Consider the following 15,381-nt stretch of genomic DNA (forward strand, 5'->3'; position numbering starts at 1 on the left):
AGCAAGTTCATGATTTTTTTTTTACATTTTGTACAAATTGGTCTTCTTGAGTTAACCGCTCACATTATTGAAGCAGACAGAAAGAAGTTATGAAAAATCGAGAGTGAAAGATATGATCACCAAATGCAATTATGGAATATGCGATTATTCGGGTTCCCGCATGGATCATATGAGATAAGGGACAAGAAGTGGTAGTCCGGAAACAAGCTTTCAGCTTCTAAGTTGTTTATTATTACTTTTAACTTTGTTCGTATTTTATTTTTTGTTTGATTAGTATTTCAGATAGGGATGTTTTTAAAGTGCCATGTAAATAACACCGAAAAGGCCATTTTTTGTATCGTATGTTTTTTTTTTTTTTTTTAATTTACTGTTCACATGAATTTAAAAGTATTGTATTACATTTATGAAATACCTGACATATTGCACTTCATAATATTTTTTAATTTATACTTACAATTATTACATTAGAATTATGAAAATATTTTCATCTCGTTCAATGTCAATTTTTGTGTGATTAGAACACATTACTTTTGTTAATAAAGTACTGTAAATAATTTAACCAGTTACTGCCTCTGCAATATTTAATTTGGAATTGAATATTTGTGGAGTTTTTATCATGTCCTTGACATTTAAGAAGAATTAATGGTCCATAATTAATTGATATTGGATTGAAGTGGAAAAAAAAAAAATACAAACGAATCGAAATCGAATCAATTGAGAAAACAGCCATAGTACATATTTATGTGATTATAACTATCCATAACTCCAATATGGCTGGCGATGAAAACAAGTTTGACATCCCTGCATAATCTGCCGTTCAATTCGAGGATGCATTTTCCGATTCAAATCGTTTTTTGCTGCACCCTTAGTGGAGTAAGCGGCCTTCAGCCTGGCGGCTGCGGTCGTCGTTCTGCTCAACTGAGTTCATGAAACAAAACTCTGCTCGACTTCCTTTTGACTCCGAGTGGCGAAGTCCTGCTTGCATGCACGAAAAGGGACATTTGCGGGGGTCCGCGTCGGGTGCGGCTACCCGCCCCTCCATTTGCTTCCGCCTCCGTTCACGGCGGGACAAGCTCATTGCCACGGCTGCTGCGGCCTCGGGTTGGGATTGGGGTAGATGGGGGCCGGGACGGGCTGGTGGAACGGCGGCGCCGACGTGTTGGGGTTGGGCGGGTATGTGGGCGTGGGGTACTGGCCCATGAGGTGGGCTTGCGGGTGGGCGGTCGTGTGGGCCGGAGTGGAGGAAGAGGAGGAGGAGGTGGGCAGGTGGAGGTAGAGCGGGGCCGAGGGCGCCGACGGGGCCGGGGGGGCCGTCGGGGGAAGCACCCTCTGGAGGACCACGTGCGGGTAGAGCTGCGAGTCGGAGCGGTACACGCCGGGCGGGGCGGCTTTCAGCAGACTCTCCTGACTCCTGTTTGGCGGACGTTTCAAAAGAAGGATGAAAAATCGATGGCGCTCTCTTGACAAACCGGCCTTGTAAATTCGGCTTTCCTACCTCTGATATCCTCTGTTCTCGTACCCGCCGAGGCCCCCGGTCAAGTAGAGTGGGCTGTCCGGTGCCAGGCGAGGGTTCATCCTCTGGGACAGATGGAAGATCTTAGGGGGAGGAAAAGCCTCCCATTCGCCTTCTTCTCTGTCCAGCCATCGCTCACTGCGGCGAGCTGAGCGCTTGCACCTGCGTCTGCCAACAAACACGTTTTAGTCCACATTCGTGAGCTACTTTTGCGACACTGTTAGCATACCAGAGGGCGCATTCGATTTTGAGGAATGTTGTCCTCTGTTATTGAAGAAAAAAAACACAAATCTGGTCACTCTTTTTGTGTTCACACTAAGCAACAGAGACTTTGGCAAACCGTTTGTACTAGCATGTTAGTTAGGCTAGCTAGTATGCTAGCTATTGATATTGATGTGAACCTTTGATGGTTTTATGATTATTTTTAGAGATAGACCGATAATAATGTTCACAGACAGTTTTTTTGCTTGTCACAAAGTAATTTTGAACATATTCATACAAGTTTTCACTGTCTGCGAAGATCTTTTGAAACCTTTAACAAACCCTGAAGAAAACAACCAAATTAGCTAGATTAGCATGCATTTGTCGCTCAGTGAGATACATGCAACTTTATGCTTGACTCATTGAGCCATTTTCAGCACTAAAGTACAATTAATAACTTTAAAAACTAATTTTTCCACTTGGTGTCGAATGAAGATGACACCACCTGTGCTGAGGAAGTAGGTAACGACCAATCATGGCTCACCTGGCAAAGGTCATCAAGTGAAAAAAATAGTATTTTAAGGTATTAACATGCAAAATAATGATGTTACCAAACTAATTCTGGACAAAATATTAACTTTTTGCTGCTGAAAACGTCAAGTATCGCTTTAATTTAAGGATTTATTTAAATTTTACTTTATCAAAAAAAAATAAAAAAATGATGCTGACACTGGGGATTCCCGACATTTTTTCTTTTTAAAAATACAAATAACATAAATTAAAGGGATACTTTACTTATTTAGCCATTTTTGGCAGTCGAACATTAATATTTTGCCTATAATAAATTTGATATTTTCATTATTTTTCATGTACAATTAGTACCTTTAAAAACACATTTTGCAACTTGCTGTCGACTGAAAATGACATCACAAGGACTCAGGTAACCAATCACAGCTCAGCTTGTGAATGTCACATGACCAAACCTAGAAATCAGGCGAGCTGTGGTTGGTTACCTGAGCCCTTGTGATGTCATTTTCAGTCGACAGCAAGTTGCAAAATGTGTTTTTAAAGGTACTTTTTACGCGAATATTGTCTTTTATTACTGCAAATGAATATTAGCTATCGGTCTCCTTGACCACTAATAATAATCGGTATCGGCCTTGAAAAAAACATATCGGTCTATCGCTAATTATTTTATGATTATTCTGATGTCTTGCTCTAGTTTTGCTTAAATTTTATAAGCAAAATCTTGTGTCGACAAGAAGCCTCATCGTATCGTAGTCTGACAAACGATATGAGCCTGATACTTCCTCATTATCGTCTTTAGTGGACTCCTCCTTCAGGTTTCTCTCACCTGGCCCGAACTTCTTTTTTGGCTTTCTTCTTGCTGGATCGTTCCTGTAGACAGCAGACAAGGAAGGACAGCGACATGGCGAGGATGACGACGCCGCTCACTACCGACGCCAATACCGCCACTCTCAACCCGCGGTCCTCGGGCCTGGGGATGGCTGAGAAAAAAAAAAAAAAAAAAAAATCGCATCAGTTCTCTAAAATTTGCGTTCTTGAATTGCGCAAAACGCGATGCTCACCCTCGCACACGGGCAAGTAGTTGCTCCATTGCGCTTTGCCGTTGCGGACGTTGCAGTAGATTTTGTCGCTGCCCACCAGCTGGTAGCCGCCGCGGCACCAGAAAGCCAACGCGCTGCCGACCGACACCCCCGTGCCGCTCTCGACGTAGAAGGAGCCCCGGCGTGGGGGCAGGACAGGAATACATGACAGGCCTGACGAGACGGGACAAAAACGTCACAAAAAAGTGGATACGGGATATTGAATCGGAAATGTGTTTTCTGCTTTTCCGTCTAGAAGCCTGTACACGGAGGGAGGGAAAGCGCTATTTATAGCTTCCTTATGCTGCGATACACAAATACCGCTGCGAGGTCTCGTGATACAGTCTCGATTGTTAGACTCTCCCAAGACCTTGCACGCAGAGCCAAAGTGGTGTCGCTCGATATGTTATTGATTAGTGTTGAGTTGCAGCTGGACATGAAATGATTATTTATTAAAAAAAAACCCCGCTTGAATTAGGAGTGTGATAATATAGCAACGATATATTGTGGCGGTTTTAATATCGCGATATCACGGAAAAAATCGATTCGGCAATATATCGCGATACTACAGCTCGCAATTGTTGAATCGATTCAATAGGCAGCCGAATCGATTTTTAAACATCCATTTCTGATGGAAAAATATTCAACAAAACGTGTTACTTAGGGTTACGATTTAAACCTTAAGCATGGAAGAATGTTATATTAACTCATTCACTCCCAAAAACATATTTATACGTCTTTTTTTTTTTCATGCAAGAGCATGCTTTGGTGCAGCTTCTGACATGAAGAGGTGGCTTAAAACAATGGTAGTTACTACAAAAAATGGCCAGCAGGTGGCGGCAGAGTGAAATCAGCCAGGGCTATGTCGCAACAAGCTCTTTTTGATGGTGTTTTCACCTGGAATGTGAATATCAAGGAAACCTATCTGTATTCTAATGCTAATTGCTACAAAATGGAAACAGACACAAATCAAATTATTTTTTTTTTTCCCTGATGAAAGAAAAGACTTTTTGTAGGTTCCATGTTTTGATAGCAATAGAACACAATATTCTGTAGCCTTTTAACTTTACCCTGACCTGAGTATGTGCATATAATTTGGGCAATTTAGCTATTAGGCTAATGTCAAATATATATTGTATCTATTTCTGCAGCTTTTTTCAGCTCGTTATGTTCCCAATTACATTTTCTTGATGGCAATGTTTGCCCCTGGAGTGTCTCCACTTTGCACGCAACATTGTGCAACTCTGCTTACTTTGCGCATCACGAAGCGATGCTAATTAGCGTGGTGAGCGTCCCCTCAAACACGGCGTCGGCCTCGCTAATTCTGCTTCTAATGAGGAACAGCCAGAGGGGCGTGTGATGCTCGGTCAGAACCAGATGAATCCAATCCGTACTGTAAATGTGTGAGCTCGGCTGACGTTGTGCTTAAGACCCCGTGAACACGCTGATGAGGAGCGACAGATGGGAGGATTTCTGCAGCCGGGGAGATGCCGAAAGAGGATCCCGTCATCCTGTGCGAGGATGACGGCATATCCCCTCCCTCTTTTTCCCTCTCGCTCGCGCACACACGAGTACGTGAACTCACATGAAGGCGCACACATCCGACACGTGCAGCATGGTAACAAGGACGAGCTGACTCAGTAGTTTGAGGACAAAACTGTCCGCATGGATGCGTTTTACTTGAATTTGGGGGAGAGAAAAAAAAAATCTAATTTCACTTTTTTCCCCCCGCACTATTATTTTTCCCAAGGTCCTCCTCCCATTTTTTTTTAAACATAAACAAGCAATAAATGTATCAGTTTTACAATATCAGATTTATCAATCAATCAATCCATCCATCCATCCATTTTTCCCAAGGCTCTCTTCCCATTTTTTTTTAAACATAAACAACCAATACATGTATCAGTTTTACAATAATATCAGATTTATCCATCCATCCATCCATCCTTCCCAAGGTCCTCTTCCCAATTTTTTCAAACATAAACAAGCAATAAATGTATGTTTTACAATATCAGATCCATCCATCCATCCATCCAATCATCCATCCATTCATCCATCCATCCATCCATCCTATCATCCATCCATCCATCCATCCTATCATCCATCCAATCATCCATCCATTCATCCATCCATCCATCCTATCATCCATCCATCCATCCTATCATCCATCCATCCATCCATCCATCCATCCATCCATCCATCCTATCATCCATCCTATCATCCATCCATTCATCCATCCTATCATCCATCCATCCATCCATCCATCCTATCATCCATCCATCCATCCATCCATTCATCCATCCATCCATCCATCCTATCATCCATCCATCCATCCTATTATCCATCCATCCATCCTATCATCCATCCATCCATCCATCCTATCATCCATCCAATCATCCATCCATTCATCCATCCATCCATCCTATCATCCATCCATCCATCCTATCATCCATCCATCCATCCATCCATCCATCCATCCATCCATCCTATCATCCATCCTATCATCCATCCATCCATCCATCCATTCATCCATCCTATCATCCATCCATCCATCCATCCATCCTATCATCCATCCATCCATCCATCCATTCATCCATCCATCCATCCATCCTATCATCCATCCATCCATCCTATTATCCATCCATCCATCCTATCATCCATCCATCCATCCATCCTATCATCCATCCATCCATCCATCCATCCTATCATCCATCCATCCATCCATCCATTCATCCATCCATCCATCCATCCTATCATCCATCCATCCATCCATCCTATCATCCATCCATCCATCCGTCCATCCATCCATCCTATCATCCATCCATCCATCCATCCATCCTATTATCCATCCATCCATCCTATTATCCATCCATCCATCCTATCATCCATCCATCCTATCATCCATCCATCCATCCATCCATCCATTCATCCATCCATCATCCATCCATCCATCCATCCTATCATCCATCCTATCATCCATCCATCCATCCTATCATCCATCCATCCATCCATCCATGCTGTTATTATTTGTTTTTATAAATGACAACACACGAGTGCTGTTTTTCTGATAAAAGAAAAAAGACAGTTTTTTTTTTTTTAAACATTTTTTTATTTTAAAGTATTTCATTCTGAAGTGCCTTGTTTGGATTGTAAGTGTAAGATTTTCTCTCAAAAGATGCACACATGGCATTAAAGTCCCTATTATAGATTCTGAATAATCAACACATTTGATGCTTTTTTGTATGTCGAGAATGTTTGTGTGTGTTTTATCCCTTGAGCTTTTTCTTACAATCGCACACATACTTGCAGACAGTCACTGCTGTAAAGCCACATCCATTATTGAATGTATTACGTGACTGTGTGTGTTTTAAGACTCTGTTGCTACGCCGTTGCGGGTAAACTCGTTTGCTATCCCGGCAGCGGAGGCCACGCAGGATGAAAAGGGGGAATTAATGCCGAAAAGATTGAGAACGTGCTCTCGCTGGGAAACTTTTGTGTCGGAGTCGTCGGGATGTTTGTGTTTTGCGCGTTGTTATTCTATTCTATTCACCGTAAAACCTGGCAACGCCACACAAACATCCAAAAATGTGCTTGATTTTCCGTGCAGACCCCCAATGTCTGTTTGTTGAACCACGCCGCTATATTGTGGGTCAAAATGACCCTTTTTCAAGTTATGGAACAACAAATATTCGTTTTTCACGATGGAACTTGGCACCAACAGACAGTAAGAAATGGTTCATTTCGTTTGCAGTGAAAACTTTTAATAAACTGTAACAATGTTTCTTGGGATGCGTTTGTAACATTGAGCATAACCAGGGTCAAACTGACCCAAATGAAATTAAATACATTTTTTTATGCTTTGAAAATTCTCATTAATTAAAATGGTTTGTTTTGATATAATAAAATGGTTCCTAATGTTTATCAGAATGATTTTGGGACATTAAATATTAGGGATGTTCGATACCACTTTTTTTCAGACCGATATCGATATCGATACTCAGACCCTCAGTACTCACCGAAACGGATACCAACTGCCGATACCAGTAGTACATTTTGACAAATAAAAAAAAAAATCACTAAAATATATTTTTAAACAAATATATTTCCCTTAATTTTGACCAAAAAAACCGCAGCACAGTCACTCTTCAATAGTCTTAACACAAAAATGCTCTTTTAGTTTAAGATTCACAATTTTGAAGCATTTCCAAACCGGGGAAGTTTTGGTGAAAAACTGCTGCAAGCTAGCGCCACTTACAGGCAAGGAGGACTCACTTAACGTCTTCCCACTCTGCCATCGGTCGCTTGTACTCGTCTGCATCACGAGTACTCGAGTACTTGAAAAAAAAAGGCTGGTATCGGTACTCGCCCATCACCTAATTAAAATGGTCTCCTATGACATATTCTCAATTAAAATGGTTACTATTGTTTATCGGAATACTTTTGGAGGATTAAACAGTCAAACTGACCCATTTCAAAATGAAAGAACTACATATGACAATATTTCATGAAGAAAGTTGTTAAAAAATAGTTTTTTTTTTTCCGGAGTCTGTAACAGATTGACATTTTCATATGTTTCAATATGAAAAGATCACTTTTGAGCTGAACAAAATGATATGACGCATCGCTTTTCCCTGGTTAATAGTTAAAAATAAACAAAGTCAGAGCTGCACTGTGGAGAGTGAAAGTTGACGCAGATGGGAGGCGGCATTCCTCCCGAACAGGAGACGAGCTTCGCATCACTTTTGTGTTACTCGTTTCTTCCTCCGGTCGTTTTTTTTTGTTTGCCCCACTTGGATGTGATACGACCTTAAAGCGAGTTCTCCCCACCATCACGGGGCGTATCTATTTCTGATGCGCCGTATCGCCACTGATTACCTAATCGCGGGTGCGTGCGCGTGAACATGTGAGCCTCTGCGCCGCAACCGCCGGATCACTTGTTTGGAAACGCACACCCTTGCTTTAGCTGCTTTTGGGTCAAATAATGTGATTGGGTTGGATGCCGGTTCTATCTGGTCCTGTGGGTGTCAGGTGTTTGATAGCAAACAGAGCGTGAATGAGAGGGAAGAGGCTCAACACGCAACTGCCTGTATTCCCAGCTAGCTTTGGCTTCGAAACAACCCAGAAACTTGAGTTATCTTAACTTAAATTAGATATGATATATAGCTCCAACTTCTCAAACTTTTTGGGAGTCCTTACACAGTGGGGAACGTTTTCACCTTAGGAATTGGAAAGTTGTCTATTTTGGGGGGGAATTATATTTTTTTAAATCTGACTGTATTGCAATAGCAGTGCAGAACGTCCCGGAGTGAACGAGATTGTGTTAGCTCAGCTGTAATTTCTTATTTTGCGGATTTTGCATAAAATTCCAAAAATCTGCCTATCCAATCCAGCCGATCAGATCAGCGTCAAGTCTAACAATCATAATCATAACTTTTAAATAAATTAATTGGCCCAAAATGAGTAATTTCATACTGTGAGGGCTCCCTCTAGTGGTACGTGAAAGAATTACTGAATTAAATGCAAATAAAATGTACACATTTTTGAAATACACTTCTCTTGTATTTAACTTTTACAGCGACACATGCAAGCTAATCAATTATTTAAATGTGTGTCATGATGGTAATACTTTAAAATCATTCCACATAATTTATTGCTCATTATTTTGTGTAATGAACTGAGTTAAAAAAAAAAAAAAAAAAACTGCTCTCAAGTCCACACTATCCAAACAGAAAATATAATTACTGGCACATGGGGAAAAAACAACAACAAAAAAAAACATTTCCACGTATAAAGCCCTCATCAAAGTTACATGACAAAGAGACAAGGGATCTTAAATTGCACTTTCTTCACCAGCTTGTTCGTGTCGTGAACTGGAAAAAAGTTTACAAAAATTCATACTGACAAGTCCGAGACATACACAGAAGAAGGCAAAATTATAATTCTTCTGGATTTTCCATCAGTTATAGTTCATTTGGTGATTTTTTTTTTTTTTTGAATGGGGTTGTGTTTTATAGTCATTTGGGTCTACATAAGTAAACAAATCAAAATTCAGGCTATGAAAGCCACCAGGGCGTATTATTAGATATCTCATATTACAACATTTTTGTGTGTCAAATGGTTTAAGAAAGTTTGCACAATCCTCCTTAGCACTCCTTGGAAGAGTTAATAAGACCAGCAGTTTCCTGTCTCGCTGAGGTAAATCACGTTTACTTAAATTATTCAACAAAATGGCTGCTGACGGAATAATGGAGTAAAGATTCATTATTGTTTCACAATATGGCGCCAATACCGCCACACCGTGCAGTCTCTTACAAGCTGTTTTGACATTTGATAGTGGAAATGCAAAAGTATAATTTCCAATATAACGTCTTGAATAACACCCAGTTCCAATCAGTGACCAGTAAGTGAGTTTCCACTTCCATTCATTTTCTCCCGCTTATCCTGTTTGAGGGTTACGGGGAAGCTGGACTGCATCCCAGCTGACTCGGAGCATCAATCAATCTATTAACCGCCACGAACTTAAGAGCAGGATCAAGCTGGCTGTCGTTCCCAGGTGGCCAAGACACATGGTGGCAAAGATTTACACTGGCACCTCCTCTGAACTCAAATGGACAGAAGTAATTGGCTTCAAAAACTACAACCCGCTAATAGTGGGCGTGTCCTCGTGGCCGGCATTCCCGCGTGTTACCGTGCCGTGGACAGGATTCCCGACGCTGGAAATAGCCTGGGATAGATAAAGGTAATTGGCTTGGGGATAATCGCCACGGAGCCGTTGACATCAACGTTTGGCTGCCTGATGATTTTATTAACGGAGGATAAGCGGTTTAGCGTTATCGTAAGGTGGATACTAAATCTACTCGACATCACTGTTCGGATTCTATCAATGGTGGGCATTCCGTCAGTCTGTACGTAGCCATTTTTTTTGCTCTCGGCGAAGTAGGCGACTGCTTAGGGCCTCCAAGCCACCAGGGGGCACCCAAGCTCAATGCGTAGTCTTACCCGAGGATGATTAAAATGTCCTGTCTTTATTCTGTCTCTAATATTTGTTTATTACATCCCATTTTTGATTAAAAAAACAAACAGGACACAGTAGTAGCTTGTGTTTTTGCGTCAGTTGGTGATGCTACGTCAGTGAGAATGATTGACAGCTACCCATGTACCCTTCCCGTTAGCGACAGCGACACCATAATGTCATCAAAAAGAAGCTGTGCGGAAAAATAGAAGAAAAGGAAAACTGAAGATGCCAAACAGTCAAAGGAGAAAGGTAAGGGACTTGTTGGTGATGGATAGTTCGAGATGAAACTCTTTAATCTTTAGCAAGTTTGTTTATTTGTTTTGCTAGCCAACTCGCTAACCTCGGCCATTTATTTATAGACGTTAACTTTCTCTTGGCCAGTCCTATAGTCCAGTGACAAATTTGTAATTGGGTACAAGCACTGTACATCTTTTTTATATATATATATATATATATATATATATATATATATATAAAAAGATTAATTTGAATTAATATTCTGTATTACTGTAAAAAAAAAAACAGAAAAAAAAGGAATATTCACTCAAGGTCTATTTTCTTGATAACCTAAGGAGGTTTGTCTTTCTAGGAGCACTTCTAAAATATTTTGGAGCTCCAGATAATGAGCCAGGGGGATCTTCTGAACTTCCTGACAAGGACACCATAGGACCATCACATCCTTCAGGAGGACCTCCGTCGAACCAGGAAGTCCCAGGACCACCACTTGCCTCTGTAAGATCTCCTGACCAGTATACAGTATCAGGTGTTATGATGATAGCGAGAGATTGGTGTTAAATAAGCATTATTTTTAAGTTAGTATTAGTTTGCCTTGTTGCACTTCAAAATAGTTTGTTTTCTAAATACTCAAAATCTGTTTATCTTAGTAGACCATCTAAAGAGTCCGTAACTTACGGATGACCATTTTACGGACTATATAAGCACTTCTTATGTACAGAGCGCAAATACTTTTGCTACCTCTGGATTGTTAGTCGCAGATTAACTCATTGACTGCCATTGACGGAAAAAGACGTCAAATAATGCATTTTTGCTGGGCTGGCAGTGAATGTGTTAAACACAATGTGCCAATATATTTTGTGATTATATTGCAGCATCCTTTTTTTCCTTTTTTCTTTTTTTCTTTTTTAAGGCAAATTTTGCTTAAAAATACGTCAATTTTGGTTACATCTCATCTTGACTCATTGACTGCCATTGACGGAAAAAGACGTCAAATAAGGCATTTTTGGGCTGGCAGTGAATGTGTTAAGTAAGTAAGCAGCCGAGACCTCACCGATGGATTTAGACTAACGGTAAGTGTCACATACAAACGCTGCCGAGGTTAATTGGAGGTGTTACCGTGTTAATGTTGAAGGCTTTCGGGTTCTCCAACCGCTTTAGTAAATCGCAGCTTTTTTGCAGACCTTCCTCGCTTCATCTGTGCCCGCTTACAGTCGAATATACTGAGAAGCGTTTGCAGGATATGAGAAATGGCCCTCAGGATGGTGCAGACCTCCGCCAAGGAATAATAAGAATTTAAAACAATGACATTTTACAAATCAGCCTCTCACTGTAATAGTATAGTAATCAATAAAAAAAATTGTCACATAAGTAGGAGAAATATATTACGTGAAATTAATAAAGACACACTTCTATACACACTTTTTTTTTTTTTTTTTTAATTGTTATAGATACAACTATGTGGTTGCGAATAATGGTAATAAATAAACAGCAAAAATGGCAACCTAAAACAACAATAGTATAATGATATGAAATATTAACGAGAATAATGTAGAGCTGTTCGACTATGAAGAAAATAATCACAATTATTTTGAGTAATAATTGAAATCACGATCAGAATGATCATTTGTTTTTTGGTACAAAACAATAATATGTTTAAGCGTAAAAATTATTAAGACAAATCAAAATCTATGAAACACTATAATTATGCAAGTTCCTTTTGGATGAAACTAAATTTATTAAATTAGTTATTTTAACATTTTAAAAAGGTGCAAATGTATACATTTAAACAACTCAAACAACTCAAAATTAGTACTATTTTTTTTGACGATTACGCTGATTTTGTAATTGTGGAGTGCAATAATTGAAATTGTAATTGAATTTCAATTAATTGCACAGCCCTAAAAAATGTAAGTAAAATGATGAATCAGTTATTTTAAGATAAAAATATTACAATTCATCATTTGAAATCAGAAGATAAATCAGTATTTTTTCAACAATATAAAATAAAATAAAACGTTAAGTGCAGATCACAAAGCAGTAAATTAAAAAAACATTTCAATTAAAAAATGAAGTCAAGTCCGTTAATATTTCAAATTAGTCCAAAATTGTATTAGAATGCAGTATAAATAAGCACAGGAAAGACGTTTTCAGCTGAAAATATGATCAAAAATAGTGTTACAAAACCTAAAAATATATGTAAATGTCACAAATACTGCAGATAAGTGCACAAAGATTATTTGACACGTTTGATGATTTGTTTGAAAAGCAAATAAAGTTGCCATTCAATTTGAAATAGCTCAAATCGCTACATAATTGACGCTGTAGCAAAAATAGCTGAAACTGACTTAAACATTGCATTCCATATTATTATAACAGTCAGCGCGGCTTCAAATGAAGATTTCATCATCCCTCCATCTATTTTCACGAGCGTTGCTCTTCCCGACAACTATTTAGTCCAAGTCTGAATAGCAAGTGAGACCGTTTCGCTGCTGTGGGCTGAACCTGAGGAGACGAGTCGAATGGGCTTAAAATAAGACGGGGAGAAAAAGTAAACAAAAAATATGCGCAGATGCTTAATGCTTGTGGGAATAAGACATTTATGCTACCATGAACACGCACACACACACGCGGCAGCAGTATTTATCACACCTCCAGGATTTAGGACATTTTGGACGGCGAACGGGCCTTCGCTGGGGTCATTCATGCATGTGGCAAGCCCAGCTGATCACATCTGTGTGTTTGTGCGTGTTATTAAAGCGTAAAGTGCTTACAGCTTCTCTGTGAGTTGCCGTTATGAAACAAGGCACTGTGTTTATACTCTAAACCTTTAAGAAGATTGCTGTTGTTTCACAGCGTCCATTCGTAATAAGAGTGTGCGCGAGGCACGTGACCGTCGCATTTTGTCTTCCGCTGACGGCTATTTTGCCTCCACGTGAGCTCGGCGAGAAAGGGGAGACGGGGCGGGGAGGGGAAAAAGTCATGGCGGGGAAAAGGGCGGATAAGACAGAACAAGAGGAGACAGCAAAAAAAAAAAGGGAAGAGGAAAGGAGGTTAGAGGCAGACAGATGTTGCAGAACAGCTGGATGGAGGGATGGCGAACGGACTGGAGGAGAGGATAAAAGCAGCTCGTGCTGGCGCGGAGGTGAAGACACGCTCCACTTCAACTGCTTTCAAATGTGTCGTCGGCTTCCTATGCTGGACGACGAGCGCGCGTGTCCAGCCCGCAGCCTAAGCGTCTTATCTTTGACCGCGAGCATGAAAAATAAATGCCTCACCTCGCTTTCAACCCTTCATCCAAAAGCCCAACCTGTAATTCAAACAGGCCAGACTTAATCTTTAGCCCCCCTGCAGGCAGGCGAGGGAGCTTCTCTTAATCGCTCTCTTGTTAGGATGCCAATCGGCAAACAAATGCACTCGGTTTACTTTTTGTACTGGGACCACTTTCGATTCTTCCGTGAAGTGTTGTCATAAAGTTGCAAGTTTACAACTGTGCAGCTGTGATCAATCAGCTCCAATTTCATCTATTTGGTCCCACCCCCACTCATTTTTTAAATTATTTTATCCACTACAGATACATTTTTTTTGTGTTCAATATCTATAACAGCGACATAAAGTGATGGGCTAATTTTACACTCTAAAAACAGTTGGGTCAAAAATAACCAAATTGGGTTAAAAATTAGACCAACCCAACATGTTGGGTTATTCATTGAACCCAAAATCTGGGTCAAATAAATAACCCAAAAAACAGACCAATTTTGTGTTATTTTGTACAATACAAACATTATTTTCCAGGTTGTTTATTACAAAAACAACCCAATTTGGATTTAAAAACAAAAAAACAAAAACAAAAAACAGACCAACCCATCATATTGGTTTGTTTATTCATTTAATCCACAAAATAGGGTCAAATTAATAACCCACACAAAGGCCCAATTTTGTGGGCTATGTTTTGTGGGCAAAACAAACATTTTTTTCCGGGTTGTTTATTACAAAAACAACCCATTTTGGGTTTTAAAAAAAAAAATAAAAAAATGTACCAACCCAACATATTGGGTCATTTATTCATTTAATCCACAAAATAGACTCAAATTAATAACCCACACAACAGCCCAATTTTGTGGGCTATTTTGTACAAAACGAAAAAATTTTCCGGCATTGTTTATTACAAAACCAACCCAATTTGGTTTAACAAAAAAAACCCCCACAACAAAACAAAAAACAAACAAAAAAATAAACAGACCAACCCAACATATTGGGTTATTTATTAATTTAATCCACAAAATATGCTCAAATTAATAACCCACACAACAGCCCAATTTTGTGGGCTATTTTTTTTTACAAAACAATCATTTTTTCCCGGGTTGTTTATTACAAAAACAAACCAATATGGGTTAAAAAAAATAACAAAACAAAAAAAAGTAAATAAATAATCGGACCAACCCAACATATTGGGTTATTTATTCATTTAATCCACAAAGTAGGCTCAAATTAATAACCCACACAACTTTGTGTGCTATTTTTATACAAAACAAACATTTCTTTAACACAGGGAGAAAGTCATATTTTAACAAGTGAATTGCAGAAATACAACATTATTCTTATAAATTTATAGTTGTCTAAAAGAATGAAGTCCTTTTTTTTTGAGAACTTAAATCTTCTTTTCTTCTGATTTTATTTATGCGGAAATGTCCTATTTATGTGATGTCACAATCATATCAATGCTTCTCAGAATCTAAGTGGTGCAGGCCCCCTCTAGTGGTTCAAAAAAGTATCACTTGTAAATAGAAATACAATTTACAACATTGTAG

General features: G+C 39.4%; 1 protein-coding gene across 1 annotated transcript in view; it reads right to left on the minus strand.

Moving 5' to 3' along the window:
• LOC144003177 (uncharacterized) overlaps positions 1-15,381 on the minus strand; it is a gene marked incomplete at its 5' end in the record, with an annotated part of 15,614 nt that continues 233 nt past the window's right edge. The window contains 4 exons of the mRNA XM_077499125.1: positions 1-1,411; positions 1,496-1,681; positions 3,069-3,222; positions 3,304-3,495. Of these exons, the coding sequence (XP_077355251.1) occupies positions 1,075-1,411; positions 1,496-1,681; positions 3,069-3,222; positions 3,304-3,495 (869 nt within the window). The remainder of the gene's footprint in view (positions 1,412-1,495; positions 1,682-3,068; positions 3,223-3,303; positions 3,496-15,381) is intronic.

This window comes from Festucalex cinctus, chromosome 16 (genome assembly GCF_051991245.1).
Source record: "Festucalex cinctus isolate MCC-2025b chromosome 16, RoL_Fcin_1.0, whole genome shotgun sequence".
Classification (NCBI taxonomy): domain Eukaryota; kingdom Metazoa; phylum Chordata; class Actinopteri; order Syngnathiformes; family Syngnathidae; genus Festucalex; species Festucalex cinctus.